The sequence below is a fragment of the Microplitis demolitor genome, chromosome 9 (genome assembly GCF_026212275.2).
Source record: "Microplitis demolitor isolate Queensland-Clemson2020A chromosome 9, iyMicDemo2.1a, whole genome shotgun sequence".
NCBI classification, from domain to species: Eukaryota; Metazoa; Arthropoda; class Insecta; order Hymenoptera; family Braconidae; genus Microplitis; species Microplitis demolitor.
In genome coordinates, this window is record NC_068553.1 from 7,588,761 (window position 1) to 7,616,512 (window position 27,752).

Below are 27,752 nucleotides of genomic sequence, written 5' to 3' on the forward strand. Positions count from 1 at the left end.
GTGAAGACCCCGCACTCTCTGATACATCAACAAAATACGGTGAGTCTAAGTTTGACCCCGGACGCCATTTGAAAAATCCAGGTTGTGGTTTTCGAAAAATTCGGTTGGGAAATTTTTACTAATTGCGCTGAGTTTGGCAACCGCGTAATTAATTAAGAATATTAATTGGTTAGCAGCAGGAGGAAAAGAAGTGGAAGCCGACAGCACCCAACATCAGTCTATGAGAGCGGCATCCTCCTCCCACCATATGGCGTCGTCATCTTCACCGGCAACTACTTCGGTAAATTTGGAAGCCACTTGGTTTAATTAATTCTTTTAGATTTTTCCTGATAAAATTTAATGAGATAATGTAAATTTTAAATATAGATATAAAATTTTATAAGATAAAAATTATTAGTTTTCGCGGCGTGGGTTCGAGAGCGTTCGGTCGCCATTTTGTGTAAGTGTCTGGGCTTGTTATTATCAGGTAGTGAAATATTAGAAAATTTTTCAGTTGAGTCTAGCGACCACTGATTAATTAGTTAATAATTAAAAATCGTGATATTTAAGTTTAATTAAATTTAACCGGTATTCTTCTGGAGGTACTGAGTCCCACCGACCGTTCTCTAGAAGATGCTGGAACCTTAGTTTCGAAAGTGACCTTGGTGCTGAGTCTCGCCGACCGCATCACTGGGAACTTTGTGGGAAAATTTATTAGGATAAAACTTAAATAAAATAAAATCCAGAGAATAAAGACAGCCTAGAACTTCAGGCGTAATTAAGACTTTAAAATTGCGGATAATTTGTATGCGAGCGTGAACTGAAATAATTTTTTTCCTCGCCAGCAAAATTGTTGTATATTAAGGGGATAATAATTGCTATTATAATTAAAGAAATTTTATATTAAATTTAAAATTAAGTAAAGATCTTAAATACGTAAATATTGTCGGGAAAACAAAAATTTTATATTAACTAGAAAAATATATCCGTTGCCACAGAAATATTGTAAATAAACTTTGGATATTTTATTAAAATTATATTTACTAAAATAATTATTCTCGATCGATTAATGACGCTGAGTCTTACCGACCGCTCATTAAGGGATTGATTCTGTAATAATAAGAACCTAACTCTGCAGCTGTGTGGTCCAGCCACGATAAGGAAATTTTCGAACTCGTCCTTGAGATTTTCATTTCTCTCTGCTTTGTTTTGCCTTGCAAACGATACTGAGAGATCGTGCAAACTTACTCTCAGTGGCGCCCTTAGAACTGTTGAGTTCAAAAGGTGTCCAAATTGTGACCTCGTAAGCCTCGTCGTCAAGACCACGGAAGTCGAGGGGTACCCGGTTATAACAAAGTCGCCGAGCTTCGAAATTTTTCTATAAATCGGCTGGTGTCTGGTTTGCAATGATTTGCCAATAAATAGCTACACTGTCAAAAATTCATAATAAATTTAACTGTGGGCGCATAGCAACACCGAGATATAATAAAACTGGTACAAAATTTACAAGTGTCCCATAGTAAACGTATGTGCATAGGCCACAATCGTATAGTCTGCGCATAGGTTTACTATGGGACACTTGTAAATTTTGTACCAGTTTTCTTATAGTCCGGTGTTACTATGCACCCATAGTAAAATTTGTTGGGAATTTTTCACAGTGTGACTATACTGGTTCGTGCATGGTGAATCATTGGCAGCCGTCTTTTTGCTTATAAAAACGGCGCACAATTAACCGCCATTCGTTGGCCAACGGTTTGATCGAGTGTGCTTAATACCAAGCTTTGGCCGATGATTGATTGCTACGATTGGCCAATGCGACTGCGATGCTTGGCATACCGTTATCATCCGATATTTAACCGATCTTCGGCCGATATTTGAAAATTGGCAGCCATTCACGACCCAATAATGGGCCGATTCTTTTTCTTTGTATAAGCAATTACTGTGCGACCATTAATTGCTGCGATATCAATAATCAAAGTCAAAAAGATCCTTTTTCATTCCAAGACCAAAATCTCAGCAACAAATAGTCATACAGAGACAACAAAAAGGCAAATTGTAGCTTAATAAATTTCATGACCGAACTGTGCATTAGTTTTCTAGAAAAAGATTTTTCCGGGCTCGTAGAGCCAAAAACCAAAACCAAAAAATTAAAAGCATTTTTTTTTTCGAGCTATTTTTTATCACGCAATACTCATGGCTAAAAAAAATCGGTAAAAGATCTTCAAACGACAGAATTGGAGCTTCGAATTTTTTTTTTTATTTTTCGATACAGCCAATTTTACAAAAATAAAGCATTCCAAAAATCACTAAAACATTTATAAAATTTTCTTATTCTTTTAATTTTTTCGAAGAGAGTATTTGTGCCGTCTAATTTTATTTAATCTATATTTACACGTATATAATATTATCAATGTCTCAAAACTAAGTATGCCAAAAATTTTTTTAAGTTGCGTCATGATAAGTCAAAAATTTATGTGAAAGTTTTGATCTTCAATAATTTCTTACGATCAAAACCTTTGCAAACTAAAATATTTATTTATTTATTTTATTTTCAAATTTTCACATAAGGGTTCGAACGAAATTTAATATTAAAATCAATTATGATTCATCAAATTAATAATCAATTATTAAACAACTACGGTACATATCTTCTTTTAATACTTTTTTAATGATACGAAATTCAATTAATTGATACCAATAATTAAAAAATCGCGTGACCTTGACAAGTCCGTTGTAAAGCACAACCTCTCCGCTTCGCGTTCGAGGCGTGCAAAATAAAATTTTAGTATTACTATTTCTGAAAGAAATGAATTTTTAAAAAATTTAATTTTTCCCGCTACTATATTTGAGTGCCCTGCACGCGCCCACAAAATAGTACAGGCCTGATGTTTACATTTGTCAAAATAACAAGTTACTAAATGGCAAATATAATGCTGAAATTTATTAAAGAAACTACGCTCAACGGGGTATTTATAATTACTGTAAGTAATTTTTTGAATATTCTACGTGTCTTTAAAATTACTTGTACGTTGGCCTTTTTTGGATAAATATTAAAATTATTTTTTAATTACTCATATAAAATAAATATGATATTGACAGTTCAAGGTCAATGAAAATATTATTTTCCAATCTCAGGTTTTTAATTTTTCTTAAACTAACTAATGATTTTAAAAAATAATCTTAATTTTTTTATTCATTATAAAATTAATATTTTTTGCATCTGCTTATTCTAAATAATTTTAATTTATGTATAAAGTTTTTCAGCTCTAGTACTTTTTTAGTGCGGCTGCCAGCTACCAGGCGGCGCCACATTTTTTGGAAAAAAGTGGGGGGCACCCTTGGAGAATGGCCTCAATATTTGAGTTAAAAAATTAATTTTACATGTTTGAACTATGATCAATTTTGAATTGTTAATTGTATAAAATATTCAAGCTTATTATCGTTGAATTTTTCAACGGATCTAATGCCATATTTTAGAATCTGATGGTGTAAAAAAAAAATTCGCCTATTTTTTCTGAACAGAATTGTTAACAATATACTTTTTAAAATTTCATGTTGAATCTGTCCACTGCTATCCACTGAGTTGACCCACGTATCTGATCACGTAAGAATATATAATATATTTAAAGTCGTCTTAACGAAAGTTTGGGATTTTGCCCCACCACAATTATTCCACCTCTACCACAATATTTGTATTTGCGCACGCGTTAGTCGAAATATTATGGTAGAAGTAGAACAATTATGGTAGGGGCAAAATCCTAAGCTTTCGTCGAGATGACTATATTTAGATATTAAAGAATAATAGATGAAGAAATTAAATACCCGTAAGGTTATGACTGGTTCTATCATTTATATTCTAAGTAAAATATATTATTCAATTTTATTCATAAATTACATCATATGAACTAAACTTTAGTGAAAACGTTTCTTAAATTTATTATTGACTTGCATTTTTATAGATGAATGTATTATATTATTTACAAAGATTAAGATGCAGGGAATCAATTCATTTTGAATCAAGGACAATAGTCCCCTTAAGGTTATGATCAAATTTAGTAGGTTAGCCATGTCCTATAGCACAAGTACCTCCAAGTTGATGGATGACCAATGCCCAGATGTAAATTCAAAAATAACCAATAAGAAATTGGGCCTCATTTTTTTTTCGATCATTAACTAACCTAAATTTAATCATATATTTTTATTCAGAGGATTTTATTTAGAGGATAACTCTAATATGCTTATTGGAAAAGTACGAAATCTATATACAAATGTAATAAAATAATATACAACAATTACACATATAATTAACATAGGCATAATTCTATATTTTTAGGTCTAAAGCATAGATCTGTCAGAATTCAAAGAATCAACTCATTTGGCCAAGTTATTTTAACACCTAACTCCTTATATGATTCTAATGCATATTTTATAAAATTTTAGCAATTCCATTTCAGAGAAAAGGGTGCAAATTAAAATAAAAAAAAAAATATTTTCTGGTCTTTCTAACATATAACTGTAAAAGACTGTTTTTACGCCATACTTGTTTACATTATAACATATGTTTTTTTTTTCTATTTCAAGTTGTTCTCACTTTGTTTTATCTACGCATTTTTACAAGATAAGTATTAGTTATTTATACTCAACTTCATATTTTATCTGATAAATTTACTCAAAGTATTTATAAGAACACTTCCTACATTCTTTTATATTTTAATGTAAACTTATCAAATTAATATAGTTGGTGGAAATATTATTCAGAAAAAATATGACAGATATTCCAAATACACTCATTTACATGAAAATAAGACGAACATATGATTTAACGTACATACTTTTACAATATTTGTTTCTCAGTTCAATTTGTAGAAGCAATAATTATCAATGAACTGAAACCCGTTTAATGGTAATCCGAATCTCATAATTCGGCGTTGGGCGATGATTCATCGACTTTAGACTCTAGCGAAAATGGAGGTATTCGGCAGTCAAAAGTATATCCGTCTTCTCTTTCCATTCTAAATGTTCCCCTGAAAAAAATTGACGTACAATTAAATTTGAAGGCATTCATTGTTTTAAAATTACGTTTGAATCATTACCACATATGGCCGCTAGGTGCTTGTAAACTGACATGGCTACTATATTGAAAAGCCGGTAATGTTTTTGACAATACTGGTTCTTGTCCAACAACTCCACGACCCCTTACGGTTTCCAATGTGCCAGATAAACTAAATATTCTCCAATGACGTTCTCGTAATTGTACACTAAGATCACCCAAATTTTCAAGTCTAATGCAGTAACGCCACTGAAATGGGTGAAATTAATTTATTTTTGCAATTATTGTTTACAGTGCAATTGACCTACCCAATAAACGGAAGTAGTTTGTGTTTCTCTGCATCCCATATAAAACGGAATTACAGTCACACGAATGTTTTCAGTCATTTCTTTGTGAACATCTGATAACTCAAGCCATGGATGATTTTTTTCTTGCCAAGCTCGAAGTGTTTCTTGTGCAATAAAAGGTGGATCATTATCAGGATTGAATGTTAAAAATTTATCAAAAAGTTCATGCTGTAAAGCTGTTTTGTCGTTTGTTGAATAAGGTAAAATGTCTTCATGTGCAACATAGTCAAGCCCGGGGATCGCGTATAAACTTCGACTACTTTCATTATTTCCCAAAAATGTTACGGCTTCAGTTTGCGCTCTCTACAATAAGATTAAAATTAATTTTATTGATATTTATTTAATATTTATTAGTAACGTATCAACTCACAATAAAGGGACAATCGCGTTGATCGATTAGAACTTGATAAAATGTATGGGTTCTTCCGTTTACTTCTTTACCTACACTATTTGGATTTGTTTCCTCATTTCTAAAAAAATATATTGTTATTAGAAGTTATTCAATGTGTTATACTGAATCAAATTCCATAGTCAATCAGTTAACAACATATTAACTTTCTTCGAACACGAAAAAAGTTAGGTTTTGTATTAATCTTCGAGAAATGAAGAAATTGAGAATCATAAATGAGGATCGTTTTACTTGATCTTATTATGATTACTACACAGTTGAAAATTTTGTGTTCTTGTGTATTAAAATTCAATGATTAAATATTTTGTGTTAATTATTTGACACCGTCGAGTGTAAATTTAACTAAAGTTGAATGTGTTGTCTGAGGTTAACAAGTTTTTTGTGTTAACTCAAATTTAACACGAAATAACGGTTGACTAAATTCCGAGAATTTATACGGTGTGAGGCGAGGATTTATTGCGTATTATTTTTGTTAGCTTAGCACAAAAAAAATGTTATATATTATGGACAACATTTAATATATGTAGATACTAACACGAACATTGGATTAATCAAATTTCATAACATACTGAAGGAGTAAACTAAACACAAGTTTTGTGTTGTTTGTCAATTTTTATGTTACATAATATCCTTATAATAATTGAATTGATTATAATCATCCTAACGTAACACTATTATAACATAACCTAAAGAATCATCACATTGCTTGAAAGTTTATCATTTAGTATTTATCTGTAAATTATTGTTCGTGACTTTTTTTTATTTATATTTTAAAGAATATTTTGTGAGAAATGAATAAGATAATTATTATTAAAACTGTTTAATTTTTTTCAGAAATAGGATGTTCGCGGAAACAGAGTATACTCTGTCGTATTTCCAAGTTAAATAAATGAATTTAAAGGAACAAATGTCGTAATAGCCATTATTATTATTATTATTATTATTATTATTATTATTATTATTATTATTATTATTATCATTATTGTTATTATCATTATTATTCTTTCTTTTTAAGTTAAATGCTCAGGGGGTTATCCCCGGTAGTCCGACTCTACCGAGGGCCTCACCTGAGCGCCAAATCATTACTGCTGCGATGCTTCATCAACATGATGATCAGCATGCGCAGCAGACCAAGTTTCGTTACCTTAGGAGATGGAGGGATCCGAGAATGACAGCCTTTTGCATCCGCGATGCCAAAAACTCAACTTGCGATAAACAAGTTGGGATTTTAGCCAATGCGGACACAAAAGTCTGCTTCATTCTTCCTAGGACGCCAACAATGAGTATGACAAGCTGGACACGGTAGCCTGGGTAAAGTTTGCCAATTTCAAACAGGAGATCCTGATATATTTCATGTTTGTGCTCTTCTTTAACCGTGATGTTATATTCAGCTGGAGCTGAAAACTCAATAACATAAATGTTACGAGCGGTTTTATCGAAAAGCACAATATCAGGTTTATTGTGATCGATTTTCCGCGTTGTTGCGAATGGCACGTTCCAATAAATACGGCAACGGTCATTCTTAACAACTTGCGGAATATCTCCTGGCAGATAAGGCAGCACTGGTGTTTTATCGATACCGTGAGTATGTCTGAGGTGGTCATAAAGTACTCGCAGAGCAGCGTTGTGACGCTGGACGTATGCATTTCATGCCAGCACAGGACATGCTGACAATAGATGCATAAGCGTCTCAGGATGTTGTTTATAAACCCTACACAGTGTGTCGGGTAGCTGCATCTGGAGCACCTTAGCACAGTATTCAAGAGTATTGATTACACAATCTTGGCAGGCAAAAATATATCCTTCGGTCTCGGACATCAGGCCAGCTGACTTAAGGAAGGAAAACGTCAGCTACTCGGACAAGCCATGTTCATGCACTCGTTTAAAGAACACGCTGTGCATGGACTTGTCCATATGCGTACTGAGCAGTTTTTGTTGCTCAGCGTTCCTGACGATCGTCTTGAATTCCTCCTTAGGGAGTTCGATAAGAGGGTTTACTCTTCCAAGACCGTAGGATTTTGCCGCTTACATTGCTGCCTTATATAAAAACGCTCCCTTTACCTATTCTCATGACTATAAACAATTTGCATAAGGAAGTCGTTTTCATCTGAAGTGAAATTGACAACCTCGTATGTTATACCCAAAACCAAACGATCGTGTAGACACTCCAAGCTCTGTAAACCTCTCATTATTATTATTATTATTATTATTATTATTATTATTATTATTATTATTATTATTATTATTATTATTATTATTATTATTATTATTATTGTTATTATTATTATTATTATTATTATTATTATTATTATTATTATTATCTATATACATATAAGCGAAATACCACTGACTCATCACCAGATCTCCGAAACTATTTGACCGATTCATTTAAAATTTGGCATAGGTACTCCTTTTTCACTGTAGATGAGAGATAAGAAGGGATTTTGCGCAATTCCTAGCCAAAATGGATTTTTCGATAACCATCACGTATGCTACCCCCTTCCCCTAACGTTGCCATGGTAACCGTTGCCATGGTTACCGTTGCCATGGTTACTGTTACTATGGTTATCAAGGTGGTTACCATGGTAACCGTTGTTATAATAACTGTCAAAATGAACAAATTGTAATAACAAATTCAGTTGTCAATTAAATTCAGAGGAATCATTAGAATAAAAGTAGAAAGATATTAAATACTAATATTCTATAAATCATCTACAGTATTATTTTATATAATGTTAGGCAAATATATTTTGATTTCAAATTTTCTACTAGGTCGATTCAGTCTAAACTATTGGTTAGTTAATCATTTTTCTTCTGAAAGTTATAGGTCAAAATTAACCCATAATTGTAAGATTCTAAAATGGTTTAAAAAAGTAATATTATAAAAAAAAAAAAATATAAAAACGGTTGGCCTTAAAGGTCATCCCTGCAACTTCCCGTTAATTTTATATTTAAGCGCTCAAAATTGTACTTACTCCGAGCTCAAAAATCTGGTAAAAGTTTAATATAACATTATTTCTTAAATTCTAAAACCAAAATACTTTTGAATGAATTAACCGATTTTTACGCGATTAGTGGCATTCGACGCAGTTTTTCAGGCCTCATAAAGAGTCTTTGAGTTTTAATCGATCGAAGTATGAATTTCGATATAATTCAGAAAAAACATTTTTTTCTGTTTTTTTTTTTCGACAACGATAACTCATAAAAGAATGAATCGATTGTGACCGGGCTAGCGGCGATCGACGTGGTTTCTTGATGTTGAGAGCTGATTAGTTTTTGGAATTGATCAGTAGTCGTTTAAAAGTAATTCTATAAAAACCACATTTAAAAAAATTTTTTTTTTGTAGTATTTTTGAGATTTCTCAAAATATACCGGTTTGAATCGGTATAAATTGTATTTAAAATCTAAGTTTGGTCGAGCCCTTTCGGATGCCACCAACCGAGATCAAATCGGTCGAGCCGTTCAAAAGTTATAAGAGGTTTACATACGGCCACACACACACACACACACACACACATACATAAAGATATACGGACATCACTGCGGAAACATTCGGGGAGACTTCCTAGGACCTCAAAACGTCAACATCCGTTTAAAACTCGATTTTCTAAAAAAGGAGTAAAATTAATAACTTCCCGATTTTTCAGCGGGATGTTAAAAATGTTGTGTGAAGTACGCGATTAACTTTGAATTGAAGACTTGAACATAAAACGATAATAAAACTATTAGAGATCGGAAAGAGTATATCAAATAATAATAATTATTCAATTTTATTTATTTCAAACACACTTTCTATAAGTTAATGGATCTTAGATTATTAATAATCATAAAATGGTATTTGACGCAATTTATTGTAAATAATTCATTTGTGATTACTAATAATTATTAGTAATCGAAAATGAATTATAACTATAATGATATTGAAGTTGGCTTTAGATAAATGAATTATATCATGATATGCTTGAGAGAATAAATGAATAAATGTCAAAAATAAATCGCTGTCACGATATTTACAAAGAAAAATTTTAATAATTAAAAAAATTTTGGTATTTATACGTATTCGACGCTAATTTAAATAATTAAGATATCCATTCTTTATTATGGTTACTTCAATTGAGTATATGTCAATTATATTTTATTTATTGTTTTTAATTCAAGTAAGTCTTCATGAAAATTTTTTTATCATTTTTTCTAAAGTTTCCAGTTGGTAAGTAAATTGGTGGTTAAATGTAAAATTTAAATTTATCAAAAAATTTTTTATTACTTTACTAATTCTGATTTTATCAATTTACATGAAAATTTAAATTTTACATTTAATGCGATAATGGTTTTTAATTACGAACTTCTGTTAATTTTCAGTTCAGTAAATTTAATTTTTTTTAAAGTATATTTTGAAATAAACATAGTATTTTATTATCGATAAATATTTAAAGTATAATTGAAAAAATTATTTAATATATATTCATCATAATGGATGTAGAATATATTTTGATAGATGGAATACTTACTCCTTTTAATGTTATAAAAATTAATGGTGATGGAGCATGTTTATTTTCTTCTTTATCTTTACTGGTTTACGGTAATGTATTAATGGCTAATAAAATGAGAAATATTATTGTTTCTCATGTCATTAACAACTGGGATAGATTTAAATCTTATACTGTTATGTCATCTGGCGAGAATTATGATTCAGTAGGTTTATACTTTACCGAAATGTCTAAACGAAACACATATGGATCTATTTGTGAAATTATGGCAGCCGCAGAGATATTTCCATATCGGTTTGAAGTGTATCAAGGTGATTGCATTATAGCTTCCGTTGGTGAAGCAATTCGAGGTGTAAAAAGGTTACGTTTTACGGGGCATGATAATAATGGTCACTACGATGTTTATCTTTCGGTGCTTGCATCAAAAATTACAGGTAATAACTATATAAGTGGGGGTAGTGTAAAACAAAATGGAGAAAATGTGTCATTTTCGGTGCCTAAAAATCAAGAAAATGTGTCAATGAGTTTTTTATCGTATAAATTAATTCCTAACGTTGCTTCATCGTGTTTAAATTTAAATAGTGATAATTATGATAAACAAAGTGATGAAAATGTATCATTTTTAGTGCCTCAAACTCAAGAAAATATATTAGCGGAAGTTTTACTACCTCAATTAATTCCTAACGTTGAATTACAAAGTTCAAGTGAATCAGTTATTAATGATGTGAATCCCCTTCAATCAAATGGGAGAAAAAAAAGGAGGAAAAGAGTCAACTATACAATTAGAAAGAGACAATTGCGACAAGCCACTTTAAATTACACTCATCGTAATCCTGATGTACATAGAAAGGCGACAAAAAAATACGCTTCTAATAACCCTCATGTTAGTCGTGCAGCTACAACTAAGTACAACGAGAAACGATTACAAATTAAATTCATGTCTTGGACTTTGAAAGCTTTATCTGGCCTTAGTTATGAACCGAGTATTGACTATCAAAATGATAAAATTGTAAATCTTGGGCATCGATTACCTTGTTCTTGGTGTCGTCTTTGAAATGGAAGGATGAGGCTGAAGGAATGTGCTGTAGTGGTGGTAAAGTTCAGCTTCCTACTCTTCAACGCTACCCAGAGCCTTTACATAGTCTTTTAACTCATCAGCACCCAATCTCAGAACATTTTCTTTCTTCTCTTCGAAAGTATAATGGGTGCTTTCAAATGACGTCTTTTGGATCAAAAGAGGTAAAGGAGGGTAGTTTTATGCCAACATTTAAAGTGCAGGGACAAGTCTACTATAGGATAGGAAGCCTTATGGTAGAAAATAATCAACAACCATCATTTCTCCAAATATACTTTGTTGGTGATGATAATCGTGAAAGAGAAATTCGTTGTGGGATCTGTCCTGGTATTAAGCCAGAGTTAATTCACCAACTTCAAAATTTGCTTCATGAACACCATCAATACATTAAAGATTTTAAGGTTGCTATTGAATCAGTTCCTAAGAATCAGAAAGAGTTTCAGGTTATAATAAATGCTGATAAGAAGCCTCCGGGTGAACATCGAGGTCGTTTCAATGCTCAAATGGCTAAAGAAGTAGCAGTTATCATCGTTGGACAAAATTTTGAAAAGAGAGATATCATCCTGAACAGCAGAGACGATAAGTTAAAGCGAATCAGTGAAATCCATCGCGCGTATGATACTTGACAATATCCTCTGATGTTCTGTCGTGGAGAAGATGGCTATCACATTAATATTCCTAAGCGTGATGAAAAAACTAAGCGTCCTCTAAATAAGACCGTGTCAGCTTCTGAGTTTTACAGTTATAGAATAATGGAGCGTAATGGAGAAGAAAATCATTTACTTTTATTTCGCACTCTATTAAATCAATTTTTGGTTGATATGTATGCGAAAATTGAAAATGAACGACTTAATTGGATTCGTAACCACCAAACAAACTTACGAAGTGAAGAATACGTTCATCTTAAAGACGCTTTAACGAAAACCGTGACTTCAGACAAACTTTACCTGTTGTACCACGAGGTACACGTGCAGATGAAGTCAAAGCCTGTCTCAAATCCTCAGTTTTATGGCCTCATGTTAACGTACTGTCTTTGAAAATTAATATGCGCGTTCATATACAACATGATTTGAGAGCAGAAGAATTTTCAAAGTTACTCATTGATATAGGGAATGGACAAATTTCAGAAGTTGACGGACGAATAAGTATTCCGGATAACCTAGGTGATATTGTTGATGATTTAACTACATTAACTGATAAAATATACCCAGATATCAATAAAATTGGAGTTAATTGCTCTTCATGGCTAAAAGAAAGAGCTATTCTGACTCCAACGAATGATTCAGCGAATAGCATTAACAACTATCTTATAGAAAAGCTATCAACTAATCAAATGAAGTATAAATCTATTGATACAGTCGTAGAAGTTGATGATGCTGTCCATTATCCTGTCGAGTTCTTACATACACTCAATCCACCCGGAATACCATCTCATATTCTCAATCTTAAAATTGGAGCACCAATAATGTTACTGCGCAATTTGAATCCTCCAAAACTATGTAACGGTACCAGACTACAAGTGAAAAATTTACATAAAAATATTATTGAAGCTACAATTTTAACAGGTAAACAAGAAGGAGAAGTCGTATTTATTCCAAGAATTCCTTTGGTTCCATCTGACTACCATTTCAACTTCAAACGTCTACAATTTCCTGTTAGGGTTTGCTATGCTATGACTATCAATAAAGCGCAGGGGCAGAGTTTAAAATTAGCTGGTGTAGATTTAAGACATGATTGTTTTTCTCATGGTCAGTTTTACGTGGCATGCTCAAGAGTCAGTTCACCGGACAACTTGATTATTCTTCAACCAGAAAAAAAGACGAAAAACATTGTTTATAAGGAAGTTTTAAGTTTGTAACTGTATAAAACTGTTAATTTTATTCATTGATAAGTATTGAGTGATTGTTATATTTTTGTTCATTATGAGAAATAAATTTTTGTAAAAAGTTAAAACTTGATTTTTTTTTTGTTGTGTATGCCTCCTGGGGATCCTGCAACGTTAAATAACGGGGACGCATTCCAATACACAGTACCTCATGGGTGATGCGGAAATCTGTGAATGACAAATGCATTGACTGGTACTATTTTTCCTGACTAAAAATTTTAAAAATTCACTTCATTTATCGATAAGAAAATATACATTTTGTATTTAATATAAGAAATAAAGATTAAAATTAATAGTGTGCCCAGCGAAGCGGGCGGGTGGCTGCTAGTTGTTGTTGTTATTATTATTATTATTATTATTATTGTATTATTGTTATTATTATTGTTATTATTATTGTTATTATTATTGTTATTGTTATTGTTATTATTATTGTTATTGTTATTGTTATTATTATTGTTATTGTTATTGTTATTGTTATTATAACAACTATAATGATAATCATATGTATTAAAATTTTTATTTCCAATGAAGTTATATTTGATACATAAATAAACATCGCCTAAAAGCCTACAGTTCTGCTGCAGGCGCCACTTGTGTTGTAAGTCTGTGTGTCGGTGTTCAATATACACGCTTTGTTTTGGCGGGTTTTCCGTAGCTCGGCGATCAGCCACGCTAGACGCTTACTTGTTATGGTTAAAAATTATTATTCAGTGTCACTTGGAATAACGTCGAGTGCGGTTAGTTACAAGTGCATAGTTGAAGTGTAACAACGCATATAAGCAGAAGCAGCAGACATTATTTGAATTATATTGATGTAATTCTACGTGTTTTATGTACAACGAAACTGTTTAGATTATAAAAAAAAAGTGTAGTTATTGACAAGTGCAGACTTTAATAAAAAAATAAGCGTGTAGAAAAACTTTTAATGTTGCTAGTCTCGACGTGTCGTAACCTGCGTCTTTTGTTTTTCCGGCTTTGCGCGACAAAAGGCTTCGACACGAGCTAGCCAACGCTGAGATTAAACTACAAATAATTATTATTTAGTGTCACTTGAGTTAAGAAAAAGGTTTGGCTTAGAAATTATAATAAGCAAGTTTGTTTACATTGGTATTATTAATAAATAACCTCTTTGAATAGTAAAAAGTTAATAATACGTATGAAACTATTGTTTTAATAACTGAAAGGAATTTTTCGTAATCGAAGGTCGTTTATTGACAGTGAGAATCTGAGAAATTGTTGGTAAGTACATAATAATAATCAATCTTTTATTTGATATCAATAGTTATTCAGAATGATCGAATCTAGTCATCTGATTATTCTTATAATTTTGAATCTAGCAAACATTAAGTAATTTTTTGAAATTAGCAAAAAAAAAGATTCATAGTCACTCATTCTTTTGTTTTATTGATTTTTTCAAATTTCATTAAAAAAATTTATGAATTATTTCGCGTTCATAGTTTTAAAAATTATTAAATATATTATTTTATATCACTGTGAATCTAGCAGACATTAATTAATTTTTCTAACATTAAAAAAAAATATCAAATACAAAGTTCATAGAAAAATAAAAAAATGCGCATTTAAAGAATTTTAAAATCTAAAAATATACTTTTTCCAAACTAATAAAGGTAGTGATCAACTATTATTGACAATTGTTCCTGAAGAGACCCCTTGGAATGGCAGCATTTCACCAGAAACTGCTTCTGCTTCATCAAGTGGTACGCATGAAAAATTCTTTACACTATGAAGAGTTTTCATCGACGTTTTTTTTTAACTTTAGACAATTATTATAGTTTTTTAAAATTAATAACATCAGTCTATTTTATTTTAGAAATCCCAAAAGAAGCAGCTCCTAAAACTTCATCTTCACATCAAGCAGATTTCCCGTCCTCAACGTCATCATCATCCTCAGGGCGAGCGGATCATTTGTCAAAAATTTTTCCGAAATTTCCTACTAATGTTTAAACGTCTTTGCGTATGGGTTTATCCTTGTCACCTCGTAGTCGAAAAAGAATGGTTCACACAGTTCGAGATTATCTACTAAATGACTTGAATAATATATCTTGCAAAACCACTCAATCCATAAGTCAACAAATTGTCGACACTTACAAAAAGAGCTTCACAACAAAAATTGCAAATCAGAGTACGGATGGTCAAGTGGAATCTCTCAGACAATCCATTTATTTCGCAGCACATTATCTCAACGGTCAATCCGGAGATGGTAATGAAAAATTCGATAATCTAGATGACGATTTAACTATTGACAAGCCCAAAGTTCAGGATGAGTATGGGTGCGTCGCTTATTTGCCAGCTCAACCCAAACCCGACGTCTTGGCGTCATTAGAAGAGCAAAGATTAAAATTGATTCAGATTTTCAAGTCTAAGAGAGATGTCGATGAAGAAATAATTGAGTTAATGGACGCGTGTTATTATTTTCAGCGAAAAAAAATTCATACAGAAAAGGAGTTATCGATAATCTTTGAACACTGTTCTTACTTTCATTATAGTAAATTGATTATAAAGCACGCCAATCAACTACTTGGAAAAAATATTAATTCCATATGGAAGTTATCATTAAAAAAACTATCTAAGCCCATCAATCGTTATTCAAAAAATGGAGAAATAGCTCGTGAAGTGACCGCCAACAAAAAAAAGAGTAAAGCTGATGCTGATACAGAAGCAGAAAGTAAATACGTTCGCAACACATTAAAATTAGCTCAACAGTACAGCGATAACTTGAAAAATGATGAGCCATATGAAGCAGTTGTTTTTGCCTTTATTACAAAGTTCATGAAAGAAAATTTAAATTTTCTTTATGTTTTAACAAGTGTAAGTTATAAATATAGTATATTATAAATTATAAAAAAATAGAAATAATGTATGATAGCGAAATTTTGGTAAATTGAACGGATGCCATTTAAATGTTGTAAATTTTTTTCAATTTTCAGGAAGAATTGACTGACGAAGAATTATTGGAACGTGTACCTGTTGCTAATCCAGTTTTGATGATTAGAGGTATGTAACATTTGTATACTCATGTAAAACTAGCCTTTTTTTCTTCGATAAAACATTGACGTTTTTAATGTTGGACAGATATACATTTTGATGACTTGTTTTTTTTTTTTGCTAATGAAAATGTTTTTATTATTTTAGGAAAAGATTTACACGACTCTAGGAATATATATCATATCGTGATTAACAAGTCAATAATGATATATGCTCCATCATTTACTGAAGGGATATTGACAACATTCCTATGCTATTATGTATTTAGCATTGTTAATCCCCCGGAAATCGAAGGCACACTTGAAGCTATTCAGCGGTGAGTGTTAAAAATTTAGATTATTCTTGGACTGATTGACAGTAATTTTTAATACTTCTTCAACCCAACTAAAACACAGTCATTAAATGAAACAATTGTTTTGTTAATATACATTTAAAAATTTACTTGAATAAGATGATTCTTTAATGCTTATCAGACTAGTTTGATGCTAGTAAAATTTGTATAAGAGAAATTCTAAAGCATAAATCGTAAGATTATTTTCAGAGACCTGTCTTCACTAAATTACACTAGACTAGCTACTTTAAAAACCACAATACTTTATTAATTTCTTATACTTTATTAAATAATTTTCCATGTACGCATTAGGTCAAAATTTCTTATTTGAGATTAACTTATAATTAAATTTCATTTTCAGATTATTTTTGGAAATAAATCCTGAAAAAGGTACGAAACGAGGTGGAAAACGAAAGGGAACGAAAATTCATCCCAAGGTCTCAAAGCTTACAAAAGATATCGACCCCTACATTATTGATTAATCATATTCTTAAACTACTCCTATTAAAAAATACATTTTTTTAAGTTATATTACTTATTTTAGATTATTCTTGTTTTAATTATTTCAGTTTACATTTAGTAAGTTTTTATATGTATATGCAATATAAAGTATAGATTGTAATACATTATTATCTTTGATAATAATTTTATACTTATGTATTGTTCATCAGTTAACTTACTTAAAAAATGATTTATGGTAATTTATCCATTATTTTATCTAATAAAAGATTTTCTTGATTTAATAAACGGAGTAAATAATTTAGTTTGATATCTCAACGAGAAGCCTGCAAATCGCATCCTTTTTTTAATTATTAAATTATCTAAATTAAATCCTTCTAGGTAATCTGGTGTGAATAAACATTTTAAATTATGATCCGACAAAGCTTGGGACATTTATGCAGTTTTTTAACATAAAAAAATTCTCGAAGCAACAAAATGCTTCATGTTAAAAACTGCGGATATTGAAAAATTTCTTCAGAGTGAGTTAAAATGAGATTGGTAGCATAATAGCCATAATACACAGTGCATAAATCACAAAAGATTTTCAATAGAATTAGTCTAATCAAATCACATATTGTTAAACAGATTAATATTCAATACTGGAATTATGTAATAAATTAAGATAGATGTATTGTAATTTTAGTAAGCGAATTTTCGGTCGTTGTTTGGTAAATTTCAATAAAGGTTTCGTAATTTTTCGTAACCGAGCTAGAATGAATTGTATAGTAAATTTTGTATACATCATATTAAAATTACAAAACAATTTTAAAAAAAATTTTTTCATAAAATTATAATATTTGTTTTGTAATATTGCCAAGTGAATATCCGATAATCGTTTGGTATATTTTTAAAAATGTTTTGTAATTTTTGTAAACTAAGTTGAAATTAATTGTGTAGTAAATTTACAATACATCATTTTGAATTTACAAACCATTTTTAACCGAATTTGTTTGGTAAAATTACACTATTTGTATTGTAATTTTGCTGAGCGAATTTCCGATAGTCGTTTGGTAAATTTCTACAAATGTTTCGTAATTTTTTCAAATTGAGTTGAAATAAATTGTAATGTAAATTTACAAAACGCAATTATAGAATTACTTTTTTGTTGTGCGTAAAAACTTCCAATATTTTTTTTGTAAAATTACTACAGAAATTTTTAACAGTGTATATTTTACAGACAATAAATTTATTTTTAATTAATTGAGAATTATTTGGAAAGATTCAGGAATATAACTCTATTTTTTAGGGCTAATTAATAGATGAGTAATTGGAATTTGGAATTTTAAAACAAAAACAACTAATAACTTTCTTCCAAAATAGTTTACTATTGGCTAACGAAAAAATTCGTGTTAACTTTATTTTCTAACATGCTTACTAAACGTTAAAAAAATATTAAATAAATACCCATTAATCAATTAGTCCTTAATAATAAACTTATATCCCTTAATCTTCCCAAATGATTCCAAATTAATTAAAAATAAATTTATTGTCTGTAAAATATACATCCGTAAGTCGATGGTAGGGGTTTTAAGTGGTAGAGTTTATAGATTAATGCAACTTGGTAGTTTTTTTGTCTGGTAGTGAATATATCGTGGTAGTTTTGTCTGGTAGTAATTATATTGTGGTGGATTTTTTTATTGGTAGAAATTTTAAGATGGTAGATATTTTATTGAAGCAAGAATTTCCTAGGTATATTTCAAAATATGCGATTTGAATTTGCAGTAAATGACAAAAACATTTAATTATAAACTATGTACACAATTTAAATCATGAATAACTTTTAAAAGAATGATTTTATCGAAAAAATCGAAGAGACCTTTTTTGTAGAACCGAAAATTTCCAATCAAAATCTTTCTTGATCCTAGTTGTAGATTTATTTGCTTTAGAGATAAAAAATTAAAAGCAAGAAGTCATAAAATCCCATGTTATATGAATAGGAAATGTAAATGAATTAAGAGCTTGTTTAGGTTGGATAATTTTTTTTAGGGCAAAAACTAAATGTTCAGGGGGCGGCAGCAAAAAAAAATCTGGGCGTCGGTTGACCCTGCGGGCCAGCCCCAAAACTTCCCGCTGTTTTCGACCTCAAAGAGCTCGAAAACATTAGTGTAGATATATTTTCGAGCTCTTCGAGCTCGAAAATGCTATCACATGCAATTGTTTTTTTACGATCTTTTCAAGCTCTAACAAGTTACCTGTTATGCTGAAGTTTGAAAATTTAAGAATCGAAAATCATCAATGAAGCGGTTTTTAAAATTTAGTTCCTGATTATGCTCAGTAAAATAAGTGTATTGAGGCAGAAATCGATGTCAGCGATCAAAATCAAGATTTAAATAAGTTTTGACTCATGAAAGAAACAATAAAATATGAAATATCCGATAAAAATATTAAAAACTACGTTTTATCGATTTTTTTGTTGATAATATGATTTAAACTAAAAACCAAGTTCGATGACATTATATGATCAAAAGAAACCATAAAAAAGATGAGTTGGTATGATATCAGGCACATTTTAGTACGTTATATTATGATTTATCCGGAAAAAATAACATAAAATGTTATTTTTTTAACTTTTCAACGCCGATATCTTTTGAACTAATCAATCGATTTTGAGAGTTGACTTGGCAATCAGCGCGGTTAATTGAATTCTAGAGCTGATTCAAATTTGAAATCGATCGCGTCAGTCGTTTCGAAAATATTTAGAAAAAACCGTTTTTCACCATTTCTTTCTCCCGCGATAACTCTCGAACAAATTATTCGATTTTGATGTTTGAGGTGGCAATCAATGCATTTTATTGAGTACTAGAGCTGATTAGATTTTGAAGTCGATCGTATAAGTCGTTTTTGAGAAATCAATAAAAAACTAAAAAACAAAATTTTTTTTTTTCGTAATTCGCCAATATTTTCGAGTCTATTCGATTAAATAATCTGAAATTTTTAGGAAAGTTGATGGCCAACAAGCTCTTTCGATTGCCACCTCAACCATCCAAATCGATTCATTAGTTCAAAAGTTACAAAGAGTTTACACACACACACACACACACACACACACACACACACACACACACACACACACACACACACACACACACACACACACGCGGACATCATTCTGAAAATAGTCAGAATAGCTTCCTAGGACCTCAAAACGTCGACATCTGATGAAAACTCGATTTTCAAAAATCGGGGTGAAAACAATAACTTCCCGAAATCTTTGAAAATCGTCGATTTTCTTAGCGGGAAGTTAAAAATAACGGGAAATAACATACACCTTAATAATTATATATAATTCGATATGAATCATATATAATTCTTTTTACTCGGGTATAACCATGCTGTCCTACACAGTACATAAAACATGTGACTGGTTACTGTCAAAATAGTCATTAATATCCAAAACAGTTCTCATTCCTGTTCTGACATGAACGGTTACTACATTAATATGTCTCTTCACTGTTCTTGACAGTAGAAGTCTATAATTGAAATCTGTCAAGTATAGATTATTAAAGTTTTATAGTTTATTATTCATATACATATATAGATATAGATAGAATTGCGTAAGTATTTAAAAATAATCACTTTTTCTTCTTTTTTATATAAGGTTTATTATTAAAATAAAAGTAAGATAGAGCTTGATAACTTAGTTTAATAGTTTATAAGCTTTTTTGAAAATATCTTTATTTGACTTGTGCTTGCATAATTTAACAATAATTATTTTACAAAATAAAACAAGCTTCTTATATTTTAGATAATTAACGTCTAAATCCATCGTTTTAAACTATATCAACCTCCACTTTTATCGATAGTTATGTGTATAACTGAACAGTAATTTAAGTCTTCAATAGTTAAATATGTCTAATTCGTAGAAGTACTAAAATCGCTATCAAGTTTATACGCATGTAATGATAAAATCACTATTATTTATTTGTAACTTTTTTTTTATAACAAATTATTTTTGATAATAATTATTAAAGCACACTGACAGAAAACTATTCAACTATAGAGAAAGGTTAGAATAGACCTCTACCGTCAAGAATAGTAAAGAGACATATGAATGTAGTAACCGTTTATACCAGAACAGGACTCAGGCCAGTATTCATAGTCAGGACTTACAGCTTGATCCTGCCACCTTCCCACCTTCCTCATGCTAAATAACATGGGTAAGATGATCTTATGCTGTGAGTTATGACTATTAATACCGGCCTGAGTACTGTTTTGAATATTAATGACAACTATTTTGACAATAACCAGTCATATGTTTCATGTACTGTGTATACACAGTCCTATAGGATAGTACTGATTACTGTTTAAGGAGGTTCGATACCGATTATCTTTCTAGGGGATCTCATGGATTTTCTATTATATTTTTGCAAGATTACAATTCTTACACCCCAAAATTTCATTAATAGAATATTTTATGAATTGACTTACTTTTAGGAATTAATACAATATATTTTCATTATAATTGCATTGAATCATAAAAAAAAATTTTTTTTAATAAAATAATTTTTATTTAATAAAATAAGTGATTAAAAAATAAACGTGGAAGTACGGCAACAGCGCGCTAGTGTTTAGTAATTTTTTTGTGTACTATTGTTAATCACAGGGTTTATTACTAGCTGGAGCTCAGGTCCAACTTCCAACACGAATACTATGTGCAGTGTGTATTTGTGAGTAAACATAAAAGAATGTCAGCTGACTTTTGTTTTTGATTATTATAGAAGAAAGTTATATTCAAAAGGTAAATTAGTATCAGAAGCTGTTTATACTAAACTTTTACAACTATCAAAAAATGGAAAAACAACGGGAAAAAGAAGCTTACACGCTGGACGTAATAGAGGTTAAGAACAGTCAAAATGATACTGGCGCTACAAGTTTATTAGTTATTCAAATTTTCCGCGGTTGTGTCATTTTACGCTGTTGCCGTCGTTTCTTATCCTAATTAAAAACTCCGATTGAATCTGATTGAAAATCAATCAGAATTCTATCAGTTTCAATCGGAAACGAATTTTCAATCAGAAATGTTCGGGAGCGTTTGAGGCCTCCGATTGAATTTCAATCAGATTCAATCGGAAAAAAATATTTTTTATTTTCGATTATTTTCCGATTGAATCTGATTAAATCCGATTGAAATATCTCAATCAGTTTCAATTAGATTCAATCAGAAAATAATAATTTTTTAAAAATTACTTTCTGATTGAAACCGATTAAAACTGATTGAAAAAAATTTAATCAGTTTCAATCAGATTCAATCAAAAAATAATAATTTTAATTTTCGATTATTTTCCGATTGAATCTGATTAAATCTGATTGAAATATCTCAATCAGTTTCAATTAGATTCAATCGGAAAATAATAATTTTAATTTTCGATTATTTTCCGATTGAATCTGATTAAATCTGATCGAAATATCTCAATCAGTTTCAATTAGATTCAATCGGAAAATAATAATTTTTTAAAAATTACTTTCCGATTGAAACCGATTAAAACTGATTGAGAAAAATTTAATCAGATTCAATCGGAAAATAATAATTTATTTCTCGATTTTATCCCGATTGATCAATTTTTTATTTCTCCGTGTAGAATGTTCTAATTGATTTTAAACGATCTTCCTGATGAGCTAGATATATAGCTAAAGTCCTTAGTAAAAATGAAACGAGGCACTGGCTAGCGTCTCGCTAGGCGGCCCTCGTTTATTTTTAATAGGGGTTCGCGTATTATCTATGAGATACGAGTAGTTTAACATTAGACAGTATAAAAATTATAAGCTTAATATAGTATAAATCCTTTTTACTGCAGAATGTTCTACCGATTGTATCTTATAAATAGTACACTTTAGCAATATCATTCTGTTTAGAAAATCTCATAGATTCTCATACATTCTCATAGAGATTTTATAAGAATGAATGAGTTCTATGAGAAGTGCTATATGGTTAAGTATAGGGCCTTATACATACAGCTATAAGAATCTCTCGGATTTTTTTAGCAGCGAAGTATAATAAACGATTCCGTAGAGGACGAAATTTTCTAAAAGATGAGTGCTATGCATCTTTTTCGTACGATGAGCCGTTTTTTTTTCACTATTAACAAGATTATATGAAACAAGTGAAAAATAGACTTTCGGAGCAGATAGAATCGACATAGATCGAGTAAGAGCAATTTGTTTTATAGACTTTCAAATTCAACGAATTCTCTGCAAATTAAAACTGGTTTCAAAGCAATAGCTTAAAATTTGGATAAGTTATAGCAATTTAAAAAAAATGTTATTCAATCAACATACTTTTTAAATGGAAAAATTTGATACTCGAGAGAAAGTACTTTAAGACGCGTTTTCATTAGTTTCTCTATTCGCACTCAACTGGATAAACGGTACTATCTCTGTTGCACTTGTACATTAAATAGGAACTTTGTCCAAGCTTTTCTCGTAAACAAATGGAAGTTATCAAAAAATTCAAGTGCACTTCGTTAGTTCATAGAGCAAAGCATCGGGTCTGTGTCTTTATTTTGCGTTTAGAGCTTTTATTTCAGATAAAAGCTGGGACAAAATTATCTGAAAACCGTTCTTAAATTAAATTTAAGAGCTGAAATTTTCAGGGAATTTTTTTCTCAATATAAACAACGTAGTAATATAGTATATCCTATATTATTCCATGGCATGAAATCTAATTGTTAATATAGATTCAACGTAGATTATAATATATTTGATTTTTTAATTTTTTACCATTTAATAATATATACAATTATTTTTTCCCGGGAATCGGTAATTTCTGATTAATTTAAAATCGAAACCTTCCGGAAATATCTGATTAAATCCGATTAAAACTGATTGAAAGCCAATCAGAAATTTCCGATTAACTTTTAATCAGTTTCAATCGGAAACTTCCAAATGATTCCGATTAAAAGTTAATCGAAAATTTCTGATTAACTTTCAATCGGAATCATTCCTCAGTTTCCGATTAAATCCGATTGAAACTGATTAAAAGTCAATCGGAAATTTCTGATTAACTTTCAGTCAGAATCATTCGGAAGTTTCCGATTGAATCCGATTGAAACTGATTGAATGTCAATCAGAAATTTCCGATTAAATCTGATAGGACGTTTTCAATCAGTTTCAATCGGAGTTTTTAATCAGGGTAGCTTCACAATACATGTAACGTCATTACTCAAAATTCGCCTTTTATCTTATTAATAATTTAATAACAAACCCATGATTAAATTTAACAAAAATATTAATGTGTTCAGAAATGTTTAATTATTTGATACTGAATAATTTATAGCGATGGTATTATTGTAGCAAAAACTATAGTACTTTGAAAAATGATTCCCATTTGCGCCCGTGTATAAGAACGAATTTTGAAAATTTATTTCTCGAAAACGGTGTAGTGAATCGATTTGAAATTTTAACAGTGATCCTTTTTTTTTAGAACTCTTAAGATAAAAAAAATTTTGGAATTTTGGTATCATTTCGAAAATCGGTATCGAATCTTAAGAAATCTGACTCCTTATGTAGAGAAGTCAAATGTCATAGAATAAAATATTTTGTATATAAATGAAAAAATTCAAAATATTAATTCAAAAACACTTTACTGTCTTGAATAATTTTTCTTTTTGAACAAAAATGATATATTTTCAACTTAAAACTATAACCCATTTGGGTCGAAAAAATAACTTTTTGAATCAAAATTAGAAGAAAATTTACTTCAATCAAGATAACCTTTCGTTCAGTGCGGATGCAATATTTTCAAATATTTTTTTTTTTTATAATTTATCGTTTTTAAAAACATTATTAGACCTCGGCTAACTTCACTATCATGATACTACTTTTCCTAGACATCATTGTCAAAAAATAAATCATTTAATACCAAGTAAAAACATCGCAATTTTTTGTAAACGTAAAGAAGTCAATATTGTTTTTAGTGCTCACAAATATCATTTGACTCAATGTTGAAAACTGATTTAAAATTATAATTATTATTTTCCCTATTTAAATAAAAACGATAGATTCTCATAGCTGTATGTACAAGGTATATATTTGTTTGCATCACTTTCTCATAGAACTCGCTCATTCTCTTAAAATCTACAAGAATTTATGAGAATGTATCGGATTTTATGAGATCTAAGCAGGGCGAATAAAGTGATTTTAAAAATATTTCACGAAATAAAATACGAACCCATTCTTTTTACTGGGTAAATCTCGATCATAAACTCGAGCAAGCCATGGAAACAAAATAACTCCACGATATCCAAATACTCGATGCAATATTAATTGCCCAGTTTCATATTTTCCTTGCAATTTTGGGGTTTCTAATTTTCCTACCTCTGCCAATCTAAATAAAGAAAAATGTATGTAATGCATGTAAATATGTGTATGTATTTGATCCTTTTACGTAAAATTTAATTTATGGTTTATTTATAAAGCAATCAATACCTTATATATGTAGCATTTTTTATGTTTATCAAATTATTTTTCGCCTTCAATAAAATATGATGAAAATTATTTCGATGAAATTGCATAAAATTCATACTAAAAAATTGGTTTTTGATACAGGACGAATGAAAAAAATTATTGTTATTAAATTTTTAAAACAATCACATGGTAACAAAATTAATTCAAGTTAATATTAGTAATAAATATGTGCATAACACGCAATTACAGTCTATATATTTTTTTTTTTTTAATTGATACTTGAATTATATAAAGTAAATAAGAGCCACATCCTATAGCATTTCACAGTTGTAGTGCCATAAGTTGCAACTCAGCTCTCTTAAGTTGGCGAAAGGAATTCGATTTTTTGCAAATTTCTTTTTTAACGATTCGTTTGATTGTCGTTTGTTCTTTAATGTTCGCTATAAATAATTGTTTGTTTTTTATTTTTTTAGAATTAAATTATTAAAAATTTATTTGAAGTTAGCGATGACTATACACTATACGTATTTTAATTACTTTTTATTTTTTTTTCCATTTATCTTGATTTATTTGTTCATATCCCACCAAAAATAGCTTGTTTGTTTGTTTTTATATTTATAATCAATTATTAAAATTTTAATTATGCCCGATGTTCTAATACTAGCTGTGCACATGCGCAAACGCATCCTCTATGTTTTTTAAAAATTTATTGTTATTGCACGCCTCAAATGCGAAGTATTTAGATGGGCTTTACTGTCAAATAACCACCATTTCGCAAAATGCTCGCATAAAATCATGTCAATAACACCAAGGATTAGTTAATTGTGCAGTTATTAATTACTTTTTGAAATCTCAGTCTGATTGATACGATTGTTACGTCCCAGCGTGTATGTCAGTTGACATATGCATTTACGTCCCTAATTATAAGTTGCGGCCAACTTGGCTATCAGGAAAGGAATCCCTGATAGCCAGACATTGCTCTAGAAGTGTTGGAGTCAGTGCAGCCAGAACGCGGACGAAAATTCCCCCTTTTTTCGCACCATTTTAGCATCACTTACAGCTTAAACAGTGCTTGGGGAGGGGAACTTTTCGTCCGCGATCTGGCTGCACTGGTTGGAGTGCAACTCACTCACTCTTTATTTTCTGGCTTGAACTGTTCAGCTCATATAGCCGTTTGTGTGTTGGGCTTTAATTCGCGCGGGATTTTTAAGTATCAAGTTTTGATCTTCTAAGAAAGTTGTATAGGACATATACGTGATGTGCAGATGGAGTTTTTAAAATAGAATTGATGTCGATGGGTGGGGTGAATTTAAGAATTTTTAAGGCCTTTAGGAGCGCTGGTCGGTTGGTTTCGAAGCGGGGGCATTCCCAGAAGATGTGATTAAGGTCTTGAGTTGGGTGGCCACATTCGCAAGAAGGTGATTCGCAGAGGTTTTTCCTATAGGCACTGTAGTTTAAATTGTAGTGGTTTAAACGCATACGACAGAAAGAAACAATGGCTGGTCTTGTTATGTTTAATTTTCGAAACCAAGGTTTCTTCAAACCCTGGTAAAAGTTATCGAAGTATATTTTTCCTTTAAGTCGGCTTCTCAGACGCAGGAGTTTGTCAGTGAATGAATTGATTTGGATTGTAGAGATGTTTATTAGATCTGAGTAAGGTAGTTTGATGCTTATGGCAGAACCTGAGTTGATGGCATTTTCGGCTAGGTGATCGGCGATTTCGTTTCCATCAATGTTTGAGTGACTCGGGATCCATGTTAATTTTATTTTACGATTTTCTTCATCGTCTTTTTTTAGTTTTTGTAGGATTATTGGTGCTATATGAGTTTTTGTCGAGATCCAGATTGTTTATTGCCTGCAGTACGCTGAGTGAATCGGTGAAGATGACTGCTTTTTCAATGTTATATATGGATGTGAGGTCGATAGCTTTTATGATTCCTGTTCCTTTTAGAGTGAAGATTGATGCGTGATTGGAGATGGTGAGTGATATTTCGAGGTTTAGTTGAGGGCAGTAAACCCCAATACCAACTTTTTGATCATCTTGGGGGCTTTTGGACCCATCTGTAAAAAAATGCGTGTAGTTTCCGAATTTTTGGTTAGACATTGTTGAGAAGTTGTTGCTGGTGTCTTCAGGAGTGAGTCCTTGGAGTTCTCGTCCTGATACTAAGTCGATGTCAGGTTTATGCCATCTGATTTCATAGGGAAATTGATATGGAATCGGCAGTCGATGTGAGTGAATTAGGTTTCTGAATTGATCAAACTTTTTGTAAGCCTTCAG

The 27,752-nt window shown here is 30.7% G+C and overlaps 2 protein-coding genes across 3 annotated transcripts; one reads left to right on the forward strand and one right to left on the reverse strand.

Annotated features, from left to right (window-relative positions):
* Positions 1–3,840: 3,840 nt before the first annotated feature.
* Positions 3,841–26,408, reverse strand: LOC103576509 (polymerase delta-interacting protein 2). Of its 2 annotated transcripts, XM_053741898.1 has the most exons (7): positions 26,012–26,408; positions 25,496–25,914; positions 25,239–25,394; positions 5,747–5,846; positions 5,338–5,679; positions 5,073–5,278; positions 3,841–5,003 (listed from the first exon to the last, which is right to left on the reverse strand). In XM_053741898.1, exons 2-7 carry the CDS (start codon positions 25,588–25,590, stop codon positions 4,895–4,897), a joined length of 1,008 nt encoding a protein of 335 aa, XP_053597873.1. In that variant the 5' UTR covers positions 25,591–25,914; positions 26,012–26,408; the 3' UTR covers positions 3,841–4,894. The 2 variants fall into 2 exon arrangements, with proteins under 2 accessions (XP_053597873.1, XP_008554961.1); XM_008556739.3 differs by having other exon boundaries at positions 25,496–26,408.
* LOC103579333 (uncharacterized) lies at positions 13,713–17,137 on the forward strand. Its single transcript, XM_053741897.1, has 6 exons — positions 13,713–14,472; positions 14,862–14,951; positions 15,065–16,062; positions 16,182–16,248; positions 16,387–16,555; positions 16,932–17,137. The coding sequence occupies exons 3-6, from the start codon at positions 15,211–15,213 to the stop codon at positions 17,050–17,052; spliced, it is 1,209 nt and encodes a 402-aa protein (XP_053597872.1). The 5' UTR covers positions 13,713–14,472; positions 14,862–14,951; positions 15,065–15,210; the 3' UTR covers positions 17,053–17,137.
* Positions 26,409–27,752: the final 1,344 nt, after the last annotated feature.

Excerpts from the sequence above, each read along its gene's own strand:
- LOC103579333 (XM_053741897.1), top strand. The coding sequence starts at position 15,211 with ATGGGTTTATCCTTGTCACCTCGTAGTCGAAAAAGAATGGTTCACACA. Across the intron at positions 16,063-16,181 it reads TTCTTTATGTTTTAACAAGT|GAAGAATTGACTGACGAAGA; the intron begins GTAAGTTATAAA and ends TTCAATTTTCAG. Across the intron at positions 16,556-16,931 it reads ACACTTGAAGCTATTCAGCG|ATTATTTTTGGAAATAAATC; the intron begins GTGAGTGTTAAA and ends TTTCATTTTCAG.
- LOC103576509 (XM_053741898.1), bottom strand. The coding sequence starts at position 25,590 with ATGAATTTTATGCAATTTCATCGAAATAATTTTCATCATATTTTATTG. Across the intron at positions 5,847-25,238 it reads TTACCCAGTAAAAAGAATGG|AAATGAGGAAACAAATCCAA; the intron begins GTTCGTATTTTA and ends ATATTTTTTTAG. Across the intron at positions 5,004-5,072 it reads GCACCTAGCGGCCATATGTG|GGGAACATTTAGAATGGAAA; the intron begins GTAATGATTCAA and ends AATTTTTTTCAG.